The sequence below is a fragment of the Mytilus edulis genome, chromosome 14 (assembly GCF_963676685.1).
Source record: "Mytilus edulis chromosome 14, xbMytEdul2.2, whole genome shotgun sequence".
NCBI lineage: Eukaryota > Metazoa > Mollusca > Bivalvia > Mytilida > Mytilidae > Mytilus > Mytilus edulis.
The window spans coordinates 15,462,110-15,482,971 of NC_092357.1; the positions used below are offsets into that span (position 1 = coordinate 15,462,110).

The following is a 20,862-nucleotide window of genomic DNA, read 5'->3' on the forward strand; positions in this document are numbered from 1 at the left end:
TAAAGTGTCTGTGGATCAAGCTTTTCTTTTTTTTGTGATTCCTGTGGTTCATTTTGTTTCTAGTTTCTTCCTTTATTCTCTAAGTAAAATGACTGATATTCATAATCATATATATGATTTGTGTAAGAAGGTAATGGTGGCACATCATTGACAAAAATGCCTACCACACATATAGTGCTTTGAGTTATAACATCATTTTTGTTAAAGGGGAATACATTCTTGATTAATTGCTGGTGTCAAAATAATGAAATTTGCATTCAACAAACATGAATTTCTTTGTATGAATCAATCTGTGCACCTCACACAAAAATGTGAAAGTGTCAGGTTTTTAGTGGAACTGCTAATTAGAACTTAACCAACATATGTACATATCATTTTGAAATTCCATTTTTTTAGGTAGCAAAGCATTTAGCCAGCACATATGGAGATAAAGCTTTCAAAGTTGCAAAGTTAGCTACACTGACAGGTAAACGATGGCCAGTGTCTGGTAAAAGACTACACGAAGAATTCCCTTATTTAGAGGCTGAAGTAAGAATAAGAATAAGAATTTGCTACATTAAAATGTAGAAATTAAAAAAAAAGGGGTTTGATTGACTTTTATTGGTGCATGGGAACCATTCTCATCTCCCATTGTACAGTGGGTTTTAGAAATTTTAAAAGTTTTTAGCAAATGGTTCCAGATACATTCTGCACAGCATGTAGAAGTTTACTCTTCCAATATTTTATTATATTGATACTCATTGAAGCAAATAAATACCGACTGTTTAAATAGCAAGAGTCATTTATAATGTTTACTATTAAGACAAATTCAGAGCTATTACTACTTCAGGTCAGGTATCAATATTGTTGTCTTGATAGGTTAATGTCAGTATATTTCAGGTTAGATATGAAGTGAGAAAGTATGCATGTAGGGCTGTAGATATTTTAGCCAGATGAACCAGATTAGCTTACTGTAATGTACATGTATCGGTATATTTCAGGTTAGATATGCAGTGAGAGAGTATGCATGTAGGGCAGTAGATATTTTAGCCAGAAGGACCAGATTAGCTTTCTGTAATGTACATGCTGCAGAAGAGGCCCTCCCAAGAATCATTGAAATAATGACTGAAGAATTAAAATGGAGTAAATCTAGACAACAGGTAAGGGACGATGGAGAGTTAGAATAGACTGCCTTTTCTAAACGCCCCACAACCAGCATACATTGGAAAAATTCTTCTTTATTTAAATGACTTTCTGCGAAATTTATCCACAACATATGGTCAAAAAAATTAATCTTCCATTACTGTCTTCCTCCTTTAGTTTTATGTAAGAGCTCTAAATGAAAATAAGAATGTGATAAATTAATTAAATTGAATCTAAATAAATTGATTTGGGGATGTACAGGGGCGGCCGGGCGGTCAGGTGGGCGGCAACCAAATGTTCATGGTTTACTCTGGTTTATAATGAAATTTTGAATTAAATTATAAGAAATGACTACTATTTTTTCTGTCTATTCGAAATAACATAAAAAATGTGGTGCACACTTTAAAATAACTGGCTATGCAGGTTATTCAGGGTGCACCACATTTTTGATGTTATTTCTTCATAGACAGACAAAATATTACAGTCATTCTTTAAATAACTTGAAATGTAATCTGTATATTGATGAATGATTATGAATAAAGAATAATACTAAGAAACTTTGCTGTAGAGCTTTCATACTTGGTAGGATTATTTGTACCACTTTATCTTTTCATTGTTATATTGTCAGTTTGATTGGACAATTTTCACTGGAGATATATATGGGAATAATTTAATTTTGGATGTAACGCGTCTTCTGATTGGCTGACATTATTTTGTTATCAGCCCATAGACATAATTTAGTCATGTGACCGTGACGTCATCAATGTTTTTTCAAGGTTTTCTACGGTTAAAAATGGAATTTAGAATTAAATTATAAGAAATGACTGTAATATTTTTTATATCTATTCGAAATAACATAAAAAATGTGATGCACACTGTTAAATAACCTGCTACGTGTGTTATTCAGTGTGCACCCAATTTTTTTATGTTATTTCTTCATAGACAGAAAAAATATTACAGTCATTCCTTAACTATGACCATTTTCTGTAAGTACTTTAACAATGTCATTCTGTGAATGCAATTTCTTTTTATACTTATTATACTTATATTATGATGTATGATATTGTTCTGTATTGGTATGTGACATTATAATAAAATATTCTGTCTGTTTGTCTGTCATAAAACACAAACAAGGAAACGGGTGAAATACCAGAAGAATTTTCACTCATAGATAACAAGAAGAATTTTCACTCATAGATAACAAAAATAAAACTGACACTGACAATGCCAAGGCCACAAAAAAAAAGACGAACAATAGCATTCAAAACACATCATAGAAAAAAAGACTAAGCAACACGAACCATCCATAAAAAAAACTAAAGATCTTTTAGTAGTTACTGACATCATGTTTTCAGTGTGTTTTATATATTCTATATTTTCTATGTTTTCAGGCAGAAATGGAGCATGCCAAACAATTTTTGAGACGAGAAATGGGATTAGATTTAGGTGCTGGTACCTCAAGTGTTCCAATCAACTTTACTAAGGATGAAATCAATATGTATGTAAAGAGATTTAAATCTCTGGACTATGAAAACAAAGGTTTTATCACAGTTAATGATCTCAGGAGATACTTTAAGGTAAGGACACATTTAGAAAAGTTTTTTTAGGGTGGTACTGAACACTACAGGGAGATAACTCTATAAAGGAAATATTAAGCTTTTCAATTGCAATGATCAGAAGTCAAACTAAATCCAATGAATCCAATGAAATTTTTTCCAAGTAAGTGATTGGTCAAAGTAAATATTTTGTCTAAATTTTATGAAAATTAAACTAGCCAAATTAATTTTAGTCAAGGTGTTTGTTACCACCTTAACATTAATGTGGATACACATTATTAATCGAGGGAAACTAATTTTTGTGGGTCTTATAAAATGTTTAACAAAGAAAAAAAATATATTAAGTGTTATGTGAAGATGAAGACATTGTCTAAAACACTAAAATTAGTATCTCCAAAAATACAATGTTTGCGCAATGTCTTTCCACTTTTCTGGTTTTTGCACCCAGATAAGTGTTTCAATTTAGCATAAACTTTTAATCAAACAGAAAACATTGAGACTATAAAATATTCTTAAAAAAAAATGCACTGTTAACTGGAGTTGTCATACAATACTGTACATGAATTACCCCTTTGCATTAATCTCAATAAGAGTTCTGATAATTTATCTAGAGTTATTTCCCTTATACCATAAGCATTTACTTAAAGCAATGACAAAAGTTTGTGCTCAATGAATGGTTTACAAATAAAGCCTCCATATAATAATAAAACTCTTTCTCTATTATGAGCAAATAGCAACAGGGCAATTTATTTCATTTAAGACCACAGATAATTTCGGGTCCTTTTATTTGCAATCCATCTGTAAGTTTTGTTGAATATCAAATTAATTAGTTGAGAAATAATAAACTTGTAGATAGATGTAGAAATTGTTTAAAATTGCAAGAAACCAGGAATACAAAAAAAAAACAAGGAAAAATTGTGATAGTCTACCTGCTTCTAAACCTGGTAAACATATATATTCTATAATTTCATTGAAAGTAATGTATATTTATTTTCAGAAAATTGGTGAACGTGTAACAGAAGATCAACTGCATGATATCCTTAATGAAGTGGATCTCAACAAAAATGCTCAAGTAGATATAGGAGAATTTCTCCAGGTTAGTATTTACCTGTACCACATTTGTACAGTGACTATTGTGTATTTTGTGTACAGTGACCATTGTGTATTTTGTGTACAGTGACTACTAATTTCATTCATGTACACTTTTTTTGTAGTGTGTGTCATTGTGAAACATGGCAATGGGGCTCAGAATTTTAGAGCTTGAACTAATAGAAACTTGTTTTTTGCCTTTTAACTTTACTAGTGAGATCAACAATATTTGGTCTAAGGATTTGTGGCATCATTATTGTGAATTTTCTTCCATATGTCGTATCCATTTACCCCATTCACATGCTCCAGTGGTCGTTTGATTTTCTAAATTTGATTTTAATCTCAAATTTTAGTTTTATTCCCCAAATTTTATATGATTTTGAATTATAGATACGATTGAATGAAGCTTGTGATTTTTGAGCTCATTCTGACTTAATCTCTCTGCAGCTTATGCAGCTTGTGATTGCATTGGAATCTCACTGTGAGGGTCTAGACCATGCATTAAAGCCATTTGTTTACAGGATAAGATCCCTGCATTCTGACCAATAGTAAGGAGTTGTTGTTGTGTCACTCACATCCACAGAACCTATTGTTTGCACTGATTGATAGCTCACAAAAGATCTCACACATTCCTCTTGGATACATATAGCTTGAACAAAACTTGTGTGGGTATATTTGTACCATGCTTTCAATAATATATAAGGTTTATTTTGTGAATATATCAATGATTCTATCATTTGTCTTTAGATATCTATAATTCTAATTATACTTTTCCCCCAAGCTTTTGAGGATTATTGCTGTATGATAGAAAAAAAGTGTATCATTTTTTATAAAGGTATTCTTATCATAAACATGAAAGCATTTGTTTTTCTTTTAATGGGGATTCATTATTTATTGTTACATGCCAATTTTCGTAGATATCATAGGTACATGTTAACCACAATTTTTTAAGTTCAATGAATTACACATTTTCTATATCAAAGTTGTATGCAGACTTTGGCAAAACCAGGAAATTAAAAATCCATTAAAAAATTAGTTTCTTCAATCCACAAAAAATGGCACCCCTCAAAAGTTAATGATCCACAGAATGTGCATAATCATTATCATAAGTTCATGATTGATGTGAAAAGATAAATGTTTTATTTGCAGTTTTGGGTTTTTGTTAATTGTGTGCCCTTATTCACCATTTCAGAATCTAAAAAAACTTGGGATATCTTATTGTTTGTGTTGAAAACAATGTCAGGTCATTGGTGGAATTTGAATTATTTTGGACGTCGTTAGCCAATCACAGCATTTTGTTGTACACTTTTGAAAATATTATTTTAGATTCTGAAATGGCGAATTGATGACAGGAATTTCACACACTGTGGATTCATGTTTCTTATTAGTACTAATTTTAATGGATTGATTGAAAAAAATATTTAAATTAACTTTTTATTTCAAGGTAATTAAAGAAAATTTGTTGACAACTATAACTTGTAGTTCACCCATACCCATGAATTGTAATCATTGGATATATGTAAGATTGAGAGTACCCCACAAATAATAATGAATTCACAGAAACTTATGCTATTTTTCTCCTACAGCTGTTGACTACACTGGAATTTATCTATTTACCTACAGCTGTTGATTGCACTGAAATCTTACAAAAAATCTTATTTATTTTCTACAGCTGTTGAGTTCTCTGAAATCTCACAAGAATAATCCTGTTTATGGTATTAAATCGTCTGTGTACAAGATGAAATCACTACTTAGTGATTCTGACCATGAGTAAGGCATTGGTTTGCTTTTTCAAGTCTATAACTGTGAAGTCATTCGCTTATTTTTATAGCGGTAGTCAAAAGCTGGTCCTGCATACTGTTTTGCATTGTTTGTGTACTGTCATTCCTTTAAATCTTTGCTGCAAAACGGTCATCTGTCATCATTTAAACTGACATAATTTTGTGCATTTTTAATCATGTTTTGAATAATTAAAGAAAAAAATTATATTTGTAATTTTTTCTCAGATCACCGAAGCAATTAAAATCTCAATAGATTTTTTTTTTGAAACAACAAATAACATGAACAATTTTATAAAGAGTAAGATGAGACTCAGAATATCAGTTCTAATATTTATTTTATTTTATATTATTTACCAAAAGTACAGCTCTTTACTTACAATGTAAAACAGCATGCAGATAGTGCACAGTCAGTAAATAAATTATTACTGAAAAAAAATTATGAGAAAGTATTTATAAAATATTGAATTTAGGCATGACACACTACATGAGGGGTAGGGGACAATAAAGGAGGAAAATAAAAATTGAAAACGATTAGGGCATCTAATTAATTAATTAAGGAAGACTTTATAAAGAAAAGAAAGAAATTTTTTTTTTTCCCTTGGTTAAAAATGGAAATTTTAAAAAATATTTGTTTTCACAGAATTGCATATTAATAAAATATTGTTTCAAAATTTTGAATAGGTTCAAAAACTTTTTGAAAAAGTGATCAATATGCAATCAAAATGTTAACTTCAAATGCATTTCTTTAGTGGGTGTGTTTCTTTCCTTGTTTAGTATATTTGTAAGTCTTCCCACTATTTTATGCTTCATAACACAATATTCAAGGTGTTAAACTGTTGCTTTTAGATGAGCCTTTTAGATTTTTGAAATATTTTACACCTTTTTTCAATTAATGCTAATTACATGCTTAAAACAGTTTATTTGCAAATATCCTATCTTTAGAATTGAATGATTTTGTCAAAATGTAATTTTTCAAGTGAAATATATTGCCTTTTATTTATGTTATTTTGCATACCAACATATATTCGTGCAAAAATATGAATCCCTCACAATTGACTAGCAAAATAAATTTATTGTTATGCCTATTTAAAAAAAAAAATTCAAAATACAATAAAAATATGGAATGAATTCACAGTTGGACAGAAGTAACATGTTCTTTATTGAATTGTTATTAATGATGATGAACCCAGTTTTGTGCTGCAAGTCTTTACTGTTGAGTTGTTTATGTTGTTCAAATTTACTAACTTTTATTATAGATTAGGCCTAGTTTTCTTTATGGAATTGTTTCATATTTCTCATTGTGCCCTTTAAGACGACTATAGGGTTTAACTCATTGTTGAAGTCATGCGGTTGCCTATAATTCCTTACATCCATTTCACATGAACTTTAGTAGATAGTTGTCTTATTGTCAGTCTCTTAAGTTAATTTGATAACTTTATTTAATTGTTTTTAACAAAACAAATAAAAAGGTTAGTATATGAAATCTTGCAACTTTAAGATATTAATGAGATATTATTATAATGGAAAAAACTGAGAACAGCAAGACTTAGTAAATTTCATGTCCAAATTCAATTTTGACTAATCAAAAGTTTAGAACTGGCAAACTACAAATTATTTATCGAAATGATAATCATAAGGCATGGGGATGTATAATTTACCATTAAAAACATACATTGAAAATAGGGTAGGCACCTTGAATCTGCCACAATAGATGGGTACGACACCATGCATTGATTTAAATGTAACAGGTCTCTTAAATAGTTACTTTTGGTGTATGTTTTAATGGAACAACCCAAACTGGTTTTACTGTTTTACTTTTTGTAGCATTTTGTTCTTTATAATTATACATTATTTCTTATTTCTGTTATGTTTTTGTTTTAATTCAGGTTGAGTGAAGTTGATTGATTTTATTTTTATCATAACAGACAGATTATAAACTAATAAAATGTTAACTTGTTTCAGGATTCTAACATCGGGCAGGCTTGAGAGTTACTTTTCAGGATATGCTTTACAATTTCAGTTGTAGCAGGGGTTCAAAATAGTTTTCTTTGATTTGTACATTTTTTTATACTGTAAATTCAGAAATTCTTTTGATATTTATATTATAGCGAAAAATTTGATAGGGTTATAAACGAAATATTATTTTGATGTTTTTATTATAGCGAAAAAATTTGTTAGGGTTATAAACACAATAATTCAAACTCGCATTTTGAAATTTTTATATGAATTAAACAGGATTTTTCTCAATATCATAAAGATAAAAATCGCATTTTTGCCTAAAATGACAAAATCTCAATAATAAATGCATTGCCATTATTTTCTGAATTTACAGTGTGTTTATTATCCTCCCTGCAAATTCATGGAAGCTTTTCAGCAAGCTGAATATTTGAAAGATCCGTCAAGCATGTCAAGTTCTCAATTGAAATTATAAAAAAGGTCTTAACGCATCTAGGATTTCGTAGACCTTCAATTTTGAACTTGTTACCCCTTTTGGAAGCATTGATTAAACATTGGAAAGATTTTACGCCAAGTTTTGAATGTTTTAGTTGATGTATTGTGCAAAAGTTTGTGAGGAAGTCGAGAAATTGTCTAAGGAAGAGGGAGGACTACCACGTCATCGTGAACTCTCGTTTACGGTATTGAATGCACCTTCGCGTGATTACTTCTTTTGAACAATCCATCAAACTATTACAGCTTATAAATTAAGTATAATGTGAGTCATATGGGAAAGGAATTGTTTAAATTCTTATTTCGCAACTTTGGATTCATCTTTATTTATAAGATAGCAATGTGTATGTATATAGACAATAATAGTGCATTGACTTGACATATCAATGATATAAGGATGAGGCTTTTTCCCCTTTTTGGGCTGAATCCTTATATCGTTGATATGTCAAGTCAATGCACTATTATTGTCTTTATACTGCAATCTAAAAAACAACATTTTCAATTGTTGTTTAATGTGTTAATTTTATTATTTGATTTAATTATTGGGAAACTTCCCCCTTTTATGAAAAGGCCTCATATCATGCAGGCGGAGAAATAAGCAACACGATGAAATGTACATTACCTGTTGCAGTACTCACTTGTCTGCTAATTTTGGCAAAATCAAGAAATCATATTTCAACAAAATTACAATTTTACCTCAATCCATGAAAATTCATATCAACACAAATAAATGAATTCATTGCAATTTCAATATTTTAAATTCATTGCATTGGGTCTTTTTAGTTCAATGTTTTAGCTAAATACAGCAAAAATGATCTAATCCTGGTGAAGAAAAACAATATTTCTAAAATTTCAAAGTTTTGTTAACATTAAAGTATTAGCTATATTAGACCTGGTTTTTGACCAAGAAGATAAAATCGTTTTTGACAACATTTTTAAATTGTTACATAATCTTTAATGGGGTGAATTCAATAAATTCTTTCCTATATGACTCATCTTTATACATAAGTATATATATAATAATGATATTTTAGTATTTTTATGCATAATAATTTTAGAATGAATCACAATTATTAATTAATTGCATTTAAATATTTATGATTTGAATTTCAGTTTAATATTGGTGTGTACCTTATATTTTGTTATATATAACATTCAAATGTCTTTAAAACATGATACTGGTTGATCCTTGTACCCTTTTATTTGATTGATTTATTTATTTACTTTTCCATTTTTAACCGGATTTTTGTGACAAAAATGTCGGTTATTGATTTGGGGATGTATGGCGGGCGGGCGGGAGGTCGGGCGGGCGGGTGGGCGGGCGGCAATCAAATGTTGTCCGTGCATTAACTCATGAACCGTTCAACCAAAGCTTTTAAAATTTTAATATGTTATTACTGACAACTATACGAAGGTCAAGTTCAATAATGGATATTTTAACTTTTACCGTTCAGGAGTTATGGTTCTTGAAAGGCGGCAATCAAATGTTGTCCGTGCATTAACTCATGAACCGTTCAACCAAAGCTTTTAAAATTTTAATATGTTATTACTGACAACTATACGGAGGTCAAGTTCAATATTGGCGATTTTGACTTTTACCGTTCAGGAGTTATGGTTCTTGAAAGATTAAAAAATGGAGTTTTCAGTCGTGTCCGTGCATTTACTCATGAACTGTTCTACCAAAGCTTCCCAAACTTTAATATGTTGTTACTGATGACAGAATGGAGGTCAAGTTCAATAATGACGATTTTTACTTTTACCGTTCAGGAGTTATGATTCTTGAAAGATTGAAAAATGGAGTTTCCAGTCGTGTCCGTGCATTTATGCATGAACTGTTCTACCAAAGCTTCCGAAATTTTAATATGCTGTTACTGATGACAAAATGGAGGTCAAGTACAATAATGACGATTTTGACTTTTACCGTTCAGGAGTTATGGTTCTTGAAAGATTGAAAAATGGTGTTTCCCGTCGTGTCCGTGCATTTTCTCATGAACCATTCAACCAAAGCTTTTGAAATTTTAATATGTTGTTACTGATGACAAAATAGAGGTCAAGTTCCATAATGTCGATTTTGAATTTTACTGTTCAGGAGTTATGGTTCTTGAAAGATCGTAAAATGGCGTTTCCATTCACGTTGTTGCATGAAGCATTCAATCTAAGCTTTTCAAATATTATTATTTCAAAATGTTGATACTAATGACAAAATGGGGGTCAAATTTGATATTGCTGATTTTCACTTTCACCATTCATCAGTAATGGTTCTTGTGATATTGCCAGGACACAAATAAATGTAAATAAATCCGGTTTGCTGTCGTTGTGACAGCCTCTTGTTTATGGGTTGGGTTGATCTATGCTGTAAATTCTTGCGACCAATATACAAATATGCTAGATAAATTAGTGCAATTTTACAAAAGACTGGATACCAATTATTTTATCAATAAAAATGCATACTGGTATATATAAAATACCTTCAAGATTTTCACAAAATATTTAAGATAAACATCACAAACAATCCTGAATTTACGGTATATAATTGTTTGAAAACTTTTAATAGTGGCCCAAGATTAAGTTACATAAATTACTTGAGTTGTACTTAAAGACATAGTCACATGATAGTTGTATCCGATTATGTTAAGGGTTTGTCAAATTAATTTTAATTATCATTAAATTTCATCTACAGTTCATTAATGCAGGGATATTGAGTATGCCTTTATCAGAAAGAGGATTACATAACTATAAAATCAGGTTTAATCTACGAGTTACTGCATAAGGAAATGCCTCTACCAAGATGTTTTCAATAGGTTTGATGTTTTTGAGCTTCTGATTTTACCATTTGATAAGGGAATTTCTTTTTAGAAAAATCCGTGAAATTTGGTATATATTTGTTGTTAAACTTTTAAATGGAATCAGAGGATCAAATTTACACTTAATTAGATTGAAATTAGGAGTACAATATTTATGCACAGCTGATATTATATTGATGAGAAGAACATGTTCTTGAATTGAATGTTTTTTCATACAGTATTTGAATACATGTATATACATTTATATATATAATATTATTGCATAAAATGTGGTAAATATTGTCAAGAGTCCAGCTTTATATTGCAAATGCTTACAATTGTAATACATGTTCCTTAATGGATGATATTCACAAATATTTTCATGCAAACTATTTTGATGTTCTGTATGAAATTTGTTGTTGCGCTTTAGAATAAAAAGAATAACTGATTTACTTTTTCTAGTAAAATATAAATTGCACTAGTGAGCTTTAGCTTTGAAGTATTCCATTTACAATATTATAGTGCAATAATTTAGTATTTATAATTACCTAGTGGGTTTTTTTTGTTTTTTTTTTGTTTTTTATTTGCCTGAATTGTAGAGAGGAGAAATTTTTATTTTGACAGAAACGTATGATAGCTGTTTGGTCTGCTTCATGTTTTTTTGGCCAAGAAAATGATGGTACACTGTCTGATTTTATGGTTCTGATAGGTACACATTAACATGCTATCAAGAATTGATAAGCTATTATGTTTTAAGATCTTTTTTTATATCTAATCTGTTATAAAGTACTCTTTACATTTTCAAAATGATAGTAAAATTTTCCCACAATCATAGCATTTGTATTCACATACTATTTTTTTTGGTATTTTACAGTTAATGAGTGCTTTGAAAAGTGGAAATGTCTCAAATTCACGATTTGCTAAGGCTGTTTTGAAGAGTTCTGAGTTGGACCGTATTCCTGTGGAGAGAAGTGGAGGAGGAGTGTAGCCAACATAATAATTTAAAGATCTGTCCTTGACCTTGTAGTTGTATTATTGTCATCTTATTTATTATACTTCATCAGTTTTATGTCTCACAGGAAAAGTACACAATAATCTATAGATATGCTGAAAAAAAAGATCTTCTGTTTGATAACCCCGGGAAATAAATTAAAGTTATTTAGTCTAATGTAAAAGAGATTCATTTGGGTTATAAATATATGTATATCAATGAAAAGATAAGTTAGGAAGGTCAAAGGTAATTAATTTGATAATGCGACAAGCCAGAAAGAAATGTGTAATGTTTTATATCAAACTCTTTATTCACTACTGAACTCTGCATCAAATGCATGAAATTTAGTACCCTTTAAATTATAATAAATCTACAATGTTGTTTGTTTTTATTGCTTCTGAAATATTTGTACTGTATATATGTATTTTAAAACTCTTGTGTTCGTATTTTTATAAATTTTGATGTAGGTATATTTGTTATGCTTAAATAGATACACTGGAATAAAAATGCAGTTTAAAATCCATTGAATAAGCATCTTCAGAAAATGCAACTACGATACATGCTCATTCCTTGTTTTGAATGAAGAACTTGTAAAACAAAACCACTGATTGGTATATGAAACCAATAAAAAGATAGCAGAAATAATTCCTAAACTTTTTAAGATTTGAGTATCACTGATGACTCTGTTATAAACTCAAACACACGTCTGGAGTACAAAATTATACACATTTGAGCATCACCAATGACTTTTTTGTAGATTAAACAGTGATATAGAGTTCACAATGATAAGCCTAATATTATTGGTGAGTTTTGTTTTAAAAAATAAAAATGAACTGGAAGTAGAATATTAATTTTTATCAATTTTATCTTTTGTTTATTGTTGTATGTGTTAATGTTTTATTTGTATGTGAATAAACAAGGTGTAATGCATAAAATGTATACTTATATATATATACTGCAGAGTATATTTCATGACTTTTTTTTTTTTTTTTTTTTTTTGGCCATTTAATAAGGGTCTTTCCAATTCGACATTTTTTGTCTATTTTTTCTTCGATCTGTCTAAATTTAACTAATAAATGTAAGACTTATTTTTGTTTATATATAGGTTAAAATAGATTTAAACATTCTTTCAATTTGTGTGAATGTATTTCCTATCTAGAATCTTTGGCGTTTGAAATTACTCCAAAAACACACATTAATCTACTAATAAATGTTTGGCCCTGAGTTAGGTTATTCTTTAAAATTTTTGATTATTCAGGATTCAAATTATTATTATATTTGAAAACTATATCTAATGTTTGATGCATTAAGACTATCTGGTGCTTGAAATATACTTTTAACTAGCATTGATATAAATAATGGTAATGAAATTTCTTTTGTGTAAATTGTGATTCAGACAACTGTCAATTCAATAAAATGAATCAGATGAAAATTTAAACATTCATCAATTCAAACTTTTTGCAAGGATTTCAGTGAAGCAAATTCTCAAAAATACACAGAATTACATGTGTATATATATTTTTATGCCCACCAATGTTTAAAACATGATACTAGACAACAATAAGAGAGTAAGAAGCTATACTCATTTTATGGATTAGTGATCAATGTTAAGTTTTTCTTGTTAGGTCTGTTATCAATATGTTGACTCTTTTAGTGAATGGAATGAGTGTAATGTGTCTGTATTGGCAGGTTTCTTTTGACGTTAAAGTTAACCTCATTTTCATTAATCCTCAATGATTTTATGTCTATGTTATACCTTAACCAGTAAAGATCTTTTAAAACACAAAATTCAAATACAGTCAGTAATGCTGACAAAACATTTCAGTGTTTTCATCCTTGTTAATTTTGATAAGTAATGTAGTCCCAGCACTATAAGAGGTTAAATACATGAATGACCATTGTGTGTGTGTGTGTGTGCAGAGTTATTGTTTTTTTTCTCTTTTACTTTATGTGTTTATGAGATCATTCTGCATAATGTTATTGTCTGTTCTTCATTTTGCAAAAAAACTTACAAACCATTTATTGAAACCAGTATAACTGAACTACCATATGTTCCATTGTTTTTGTGTGAGCCAATTTTAAATTATTACAGGTACATTGTATTTTCATGCTTTGAGCAAATTATGTATACAAGCCTATAAGAATTTTTTTTTTATAACATGTTTTATTTGATTGTTCATCTTTTACCCACAAATCCTCCGAAATGTTATTTCAATAATGAACCCACTTTTAGGGAAGATTTATATTTATATTTAAACTTCCTGTGCATTGTGGGGGCCTCAGTGGTCAAGTGGTATGAGTAGTAGTACTACTGTATCACTAGCCTGTCAACACTCAGTTTTAATCCTCTACTTCCTTCCTCCACCAAAAAAATCCCAACAACATCAACATAGCAACAACAGTAGTGTGGAGAGTGGCATTAAACACCAATCTATAAAATCAAATCAAACATTTTGAATTGTGTTTTCAGAAACTGCATCTTCTTAGTTAATTCTTAAGGTATCATAAATTTTCAGACATGATTAAACATTTTGAACTTCGACTCATAACTTAGACCATAATTATTTACTGTAAGATACTAAGAGTTTAACAATGTGAACTGCTGTATTGACCTTTTGGAAGAACACATCTTTTTTCTAAAGTGATCATTCTATCTTTATAATATGACTACACACTTTAAATGATATCCATCATATTTGTTATTCAGTGATATGTTGATGTACTTAACTGTTCTTTTTATACACACATTTTATGTTAATAAATTATTATTTTAGTAGACAATGTTTCTGTTTTATTAACAATCTATACAAGAAAATGACTCTTAAAAAGTTTAACAAAGCTTGTCAACTGAACCTCTGTTTTGTGGATTAAGAAGGACATTTCCGTTTTGTCTCTATGTACAGGTTTATTGCATAATACTACTTTTTACATTTAAGAGAAGAATTAAAACTATGTTTCATCCTTCCTTGTAGTCAAGAAAATTACAGCCTTTTTGTTATGTAATTTAATTATTTGATGGGAATATTTTGTTTCATTACCTCTCAGAAGGAAGTTTCCAGGTATGTCAGGAGGAAATTTCCATGTCAGTCAGAAGGAAGTTTCTATGTCAGTCAGAAGATGTTTCAACGTTTGTCTCTATGTTTTTTTTTGTTTTCAGAATTATCTCTTATCACCATACTAGATGAATGATTTGTTTCTGTATGATGGTCTTTTAATTGCTGTGATCAAGAAAAAAAAAGTCCAAAGAAACACCAAAGAAAAAGTTTCAAAACAAAGGAATCTTATTTTTATTCGAATTGTCTATGTAGATTGACAGCAACGCTACATGTGGTGGTAACATATAACATGGTAAACTGCTGGTACAAATACAAATATAGGACAATATTATTAAGATAAGAAATTCAACATAGAATATAAGTGAACAAACAAAATTAGATGGTGAAAGGCAGGCAATCAATTATTGCTATTTTTTTTGCCCAGAAAGAAAACAAAATGGATTTACAAACACATCAAATAAAATCGAAGATTAAGCAACATCGTGATATTTACGACCATGCAAGTGGTGTAAAGCCAGTCAAGGTCGTTGTAATCACACATCATCATATACGCGAACAAAAATCCAGGATATTATATATGACAACTATTTAATTGAACAACATTGGTTTGAAACGATTGAACTAACCATTAAAAGGATTTGGAATCTTCACTCTTTCCAAATTAAAACCATTTATGTATGGAGATATTATTATCACTGTTGCAAAATTTATTTCCATTGTTCCCCCAAAGTCCTGTAGATAACAGTACGTATTAGAAGTTAATTGATGACTATTTTAATCAATTTGCATAATTTGCTAAAACTTCAATCGCTAGCTTTTATCCTTTGTAATGATTAAGATGATAACACAATGTTAATTGTTGCACCCCTATTTTTTTACATTTTTACCTATTGTGTGTTTGTTATTTTCAAGCCTCGTCAATAAAAAGGAATTAGTTGCGACTGTTGTACAAGTGAGAGGTTTAGCTAGCTTTTTAACCAGGTTCAATCCACCATTTTTTACATAAGAAAATGCCTGTACCAAGTCAGGAATATGACATTTGTAATCCATTCGTTTGATCTTTGATTTTGCCATTTGTTTAAAGACATTACTTTTTGAATGTTCCCCGGAGTTCAGTACTTTTGTGATTGTAATTTTTTATGCTAAAAGAGCTATAGATCTGACGTCCTTAAAACGCCTTCGACTATGAATATTAACAGCTTTGGACCTTAAAAGTTTTCAGCCTATTAAATATTGACATCTTTAGAACTTTAATATTAACAGAGCTTTGAAACTTAAGTAAGTACAGACATACATATAATCTTTTATCATTAGTAATCACGGAAGCTTTGAACCTTTTAAAGTCGGAAAGAAATTCTAGTATAGCTCGCCTGGAATTTCAGTCTTGATTTTTTTTTAGTAAACAAAGCTTTATATCTTAAAAGTTCTGAAAAACATTTATATTCTTGATAACGTAGTAACCGAATTCGATTTTTTACCTGGTTTGTCATAACATGAGCAACACGACGAGTGCCACATGTGGAGCAGGATCTGCTAAACCGTCCGGAGCACCTTAGATCACCCTAGTTTAAAGCGGGGTTCGTGTTGCTTAGTCTTAAATGTTCTAGGTTGTGTTCTGTGTACCATTATTTGTCTGTTTGTCTTTTTCATTTTTAGCCATGGCGTTGTCAGTTATTTTCGTTTTATGAGTTGACTGTGCCTCTGGTATCTAGCGCCCCTCTTTTTCTAATTGTTTTTTCTGTCTCATATACTAGACACCAATGTTAAAATTCATAGTCATATTTGTTGGACATGTTGGAGGTTGGATGTTTTTTGTTTGTTCTTTTCCAAGTAGTCTGGCTCCAATCATTTTGAAATTCGAATTATGGCAGTATGGGATAGAGATGCATGGTAAAACAATAGAACAATTGAGAACCTCTACTTTATCTTCATTAATAAAAAAAGCTTTGTTTAATTTTTTTTTCTTGATACATGTATCTGAGAACAATATGACAAACTCAATATACATATTGATATTTACAATATTACATGTATATATATATCACACTTACTCAACCTTGTATTGTTCTGTACAGTTCATAAAAATAAACATAATTTGACGTAATAATTATATCTAACTACAATTTGTAGCACTGAAACCCTTGATCCAGAAAATAAGCGTGCCAATATCTCCCATATTGTAACAACCAACTGAGGTGATAAATAAATTTTTCGAGACACTAAACGTCAATTTAAATTAAACAAATACGATAAAATTCCCAGTAATGAACCTTGAATTATCCAAAATTCATCCGGCAGTGTGAATTAAAAACTTACTTTGTAATATGTAGCCTTGATAGAAAATCAGAGTTGATTTACACTTTAAAAAAAAATTGTTTCACAAATGATGTCCTTCTCATGTAATATGTTAACACGATATACAGAATCGAGACAATCTCGAAATATATGTGAACAGGAACACATGATTAAGCATTATCAAGGATGTCTTATAATTATAGTTTCTATTAGAAATTTCTAGATAACCGTAATGCTGCACTGGTCATTTTAAAATGATCAAACATATCAGCTATTTGAAAATATTGTTTAGCACGGTTACTCTCGCCCAATAACTGGTTAGCTATACCACACATGATAGGTGTACTTAAAGCAGGACAATTTGCATGCAGACTAAAGCTTTTATATGAAGGTTCCAGTTGTTGTAAATAGATTCTACATGATTTAAAGTCGTGTAAATGGTAGGAACATAAAAAACATAGGAAATATGCAAATGATAAAGGATGAAAAGGCAAGTTTGGATTAATTGTAAAATCTAGTTGTAATTCGTGTGGAACTATTGCTGACCTCGAACTTAATTCAAAACGATGAATTGTTAATACTTTTAATACTGTATAAAGTTTTTCTTTTTTCATTAGATTCAGCTGATGTTTTTGTATATATGTGATCTCAGAAGTTGTCAATTCATCAAATATTTTCTCATCTGTGTATTTCTGCAACGCATAATTTATTACTGTCAATGAGGCAACGTAATTGTTATGCCTATAGAAGAATGAAGCTAACACCAGCAATCCTGATACTGCATCTGATTGAACACCTATCAATAAATGGCTTAGATCATATTTAAACTTGATGTACTTGCGTTTGTTTTCTGAGCTAAATTGATACAAATACCGATCTTTTAAAACATCTTGTTCATACCAACATGACTTTGATAAATATAAAGCTAATAAACCTCTACAAAAACTAGTTCTTGAATGATGTAGTAAAAAATGTATAAGTGGTTCATACCCAGATCTTGGAACCTTAAATGATTTTTGTAGTATTCTGAAGATCATTTCCCTTGGTAGATCACTGATGTTGTAGGATTGCTTATGATAATCATGCAGGGTTGCGGTAGAATCAAAACAATGAATGCCTTGCGCATATGAATTATTAAGTATGCTTTCTAACTTTTGTTTGTTCATAGCATTGAACCGTAAGTAAAAAAGATTGTTTTCAGGAATAAAATAATGTAACAAGGTTGAATATCTTACACAATACAGAAGTCTTTGTAGACATGCCATGAAACACGGAATAATATTATCTGGTCGCCAAAAATTTGATGCTGCTTCTTCTGAAATCCAAAATAATACTGTTTTTAAAAAGTATGAACATAATAAAGTTTTCATATCTGCATATTTTTCTATTACTTCCTTCAGCAAGATTTTTAAGAGGGCATAACATAAGAGTTGCGTTTGACTGAAGGAATAAATAAGAAATTTTTCTGCTACAGAAAATGAAATTCGCCATTCCAGATCTTCATTTACTGATTCTTTGCAGCCGATTGGAACAAACAAAACTCCATAAGATATGATTTTGGAAATGATTTCAGGTGCAGGCCATGAAGTACGTGTTCTACTAACCCACGGCTGAGCTTGACATATCCATTTGTCACATTTAATGCAACTTGCCATATCAATAATTTCATTTGTATCGGATATACATGGACCATGCATTTTTAAAAGCTTTATCAAATTGGGAGCAAAAAACGACTTAAAAACTAGTTTGTACTGTTCACTTGAAAGCATCCATTCAAGATGATTTTTTTGCCATAAAATGTCGAAAACAATTGCATATGGATGGTGGTGATCAAGAAGTCTTAACTGTGTAAAACATGGTTGGGTTTCCTCAGTATTCATTATTAAAGGAACTGTCATACCATCGGGATTGACTTCTGTTTCTGATTCATACACCTTGAACTGCGTATCATGAAACATAAAATCGAGATCACTGCCATTCAAATCAAGTCCTTCAGCTTTACTCCCACTAGCTATCCTGTCATATCTAACAATTTTCGCCATGTCAGAAATACAGAAAGCAAACCTCCTGATTCTCACAACTTCCTCAGATCCAATCTTTTGACATAAATATTTGTAAAAATTCAATGATTCACATTTATCTGTCGAAATTCTCATCATTTTCTGTATGTTGATCTACAAAAAAAGTTACCGTTAAATTAAGATAAAAGTAACAATTTCTTTATTTTACACTGCCAGACGAAGAGTTTCAGTAGCTCTTATTCATTTTGTGAATTTGCTAGATTAACAAAAAGGGTATTGACATAGCCTTTAACCATTAAAAAACTTTCAATTGTTTTAAGCTTCATCATGTAAAATCACGTGAAAAGGCTGTTTCACATCAGAATAAGACAGATCATTGTAAGTAGTCACTTTTAATTTTAGAAATTTGATATGGAGTTATTTACATTCGTTGTCCGAGGCCATCATCTGAAATCATAAAGATACACACAGTCCAGACTACTGTTCCAAACCAAATAATATAACTCATCTGATAAAAACAAATTCTGATATTTTTTTACATCTGCATACCAATTATCAATTTTGATATAGAAATTAAAATTGGGTGATTGACATTGTTCAATAATGTTTAATACATGGTTATACATCAAGGTGAGTGAATCAAGCTTTTCAGAGATTTATTTTATTTATTCCCTATTAATGATAGTCAGTATTCCAGTATATGCATTTACAATTGAGAATGGAAATGGGGAATGTGTCAAAGAGACAACAACCCGACCATAGAACAAAAAAAAAAAAAACAACAGCAGAAGGTCACCAACAGGTCTTCAATGTAGCTAGGAATTCCCGCACCCGGAGGCGTCCCTCAGCTGGCCCCTAAACAAATATATACTAGTTTAGTGATAATGAACGCCAAACTAATTTCCAAATTGTACACAAGAAACTAAAATTAAAATGATACAAGACTAACAAAGGCCAGAGGCTCCTCACTTGGGACAGGCGGAAAAATGCGGCGGGATTTAACATGTTTGTGAGATCTCAACCCTTCCCCTATATTTGTCTGTTTATCCATTCATTTGCTCTACCTATGCCAGGTTTTGTTTCAGTTTAAGATAGTTTCGTAAGAAGGTGTGGATACATCAACTAAAACTTGGTACATTTATTCATTATATATCTATTAAGGTGGTACCTAACACAACAAGGATATAACTCTGTAAAATCAGATAATTGTTTTAATTACATTGTGATGTTAAGGAAATATTAAGCTTCTCAATGATCAAAATTAGTGTTTGTCAAACTGCTATCTTTCCAACCAATTTTTTTCCGAGAAAGTTATTGGTTCAAAATTTCTGAAATTTTCAAATATTTTTCGAATGGTCAAAGTTAATATGTTGTCAAAATTTTATGCAAATTAGACTAGCCAAATTAAGTTTAGTCAAAGTGTTGGGTAGAACCTTAAATATAGAATTTTGTTGGAAATGTGACAGTAGAGCAAGGTAATTATCGTTTCAATCACGAACGGAAAGATATGAGAACACCTTTAATATCAAATATCTGGAAAAAAGGTAAAATCAAACATATTGAACAGGGAGTGAGTTATAAATTCTAAACCTCTTACCTTTAAGTCTTTCTTTTCCATTTTTAATTGTTGCCTACTTTAGTTCTTGTTATGTCACTGAACTTTAGACAACTTCTATTTGACTATATAATGCACTTTGTGTAAATGTTTTGAAAGTAAAAG

The 20,862-nt window shown here is 30.2% G+C and overlaps 2 protein-coding genes across 5 annotated transcripts in view; one reads left to right on the plus strand and one right to left on the minus strand.

Annotated features, from left to right (window-relative positions):
* LOC139502931 (glycerol-3-phosphate dehydrogenase, mitochondrial-like) overlaps positions 1-14,546 on the plus strand; it is a 42,329-nt gene extending 27,783 nt beyond the window's left edge. For 3 of the 4 annotated variants that reach the window (XM_071292601.1, XM_071292599.1, XM_071292600.1), the window contains 5 exons: positions 397-528; positions 981-1,139; positions 2,514-2,699; positions 3,676-3,774; positions 11,654-14,546. In XM_071292601.1, coding sequence (XP_071148702.1) covers positions 397-528; positions 981-1,139; positions 2,514-2,699; positions 3,676-3,774; positions 11,654-11,767 — 690 coding nt within the window. In that variant the 3' untranslated portion in view covers positions 11,768-14,546. Of the gene's footprint in view, positions 1-396; positions 529-980; positions 1,140-2,513; positions 2,700-3,675; positions 3,775-5,439; positions 5,538-11,653 lie in introns of all 4 variants that reach the window. The other variant, XM_071292602.1, reaches the window with a different exon arrangement.
* Positions 14,547-15,043: 497 nt separating this feature from the next.
* On the minus strand, positions 15,044-20,862 carry LOC139502933 (uncharacterized). Its single transcript, XM_071292605.1, has 2 exons — positions 20,740-20,862; positions 15,044-19,295 (listed from the first exon to the last, which is right to left on the minus strand). Exons 1-2 carry the CDS (start codon positions 20,758-20,760, stop codon positions 17,331-17,333), a joined length of 1,986 nt encoding a protein of 661 aa, XP_071148706.1. The 5' UTR covers positions 20,761-20,862; the 3' UTR covers positions 15,044-17,330.

Coding starts and splice junctions, on each gene's coding strand:
- LOC139502933 (XM_071292605.1), bottom strand. CDS start 20,760: ATGGAAAAGAAAGACTTAAAG. Junction 19,296..20,739: donor TGGAAAAGAAAGACTTAAAG/GTAAGAGGTTTA, acceptor CTTTTTTTGTAG/ATCAACATACAGAAAATGAT.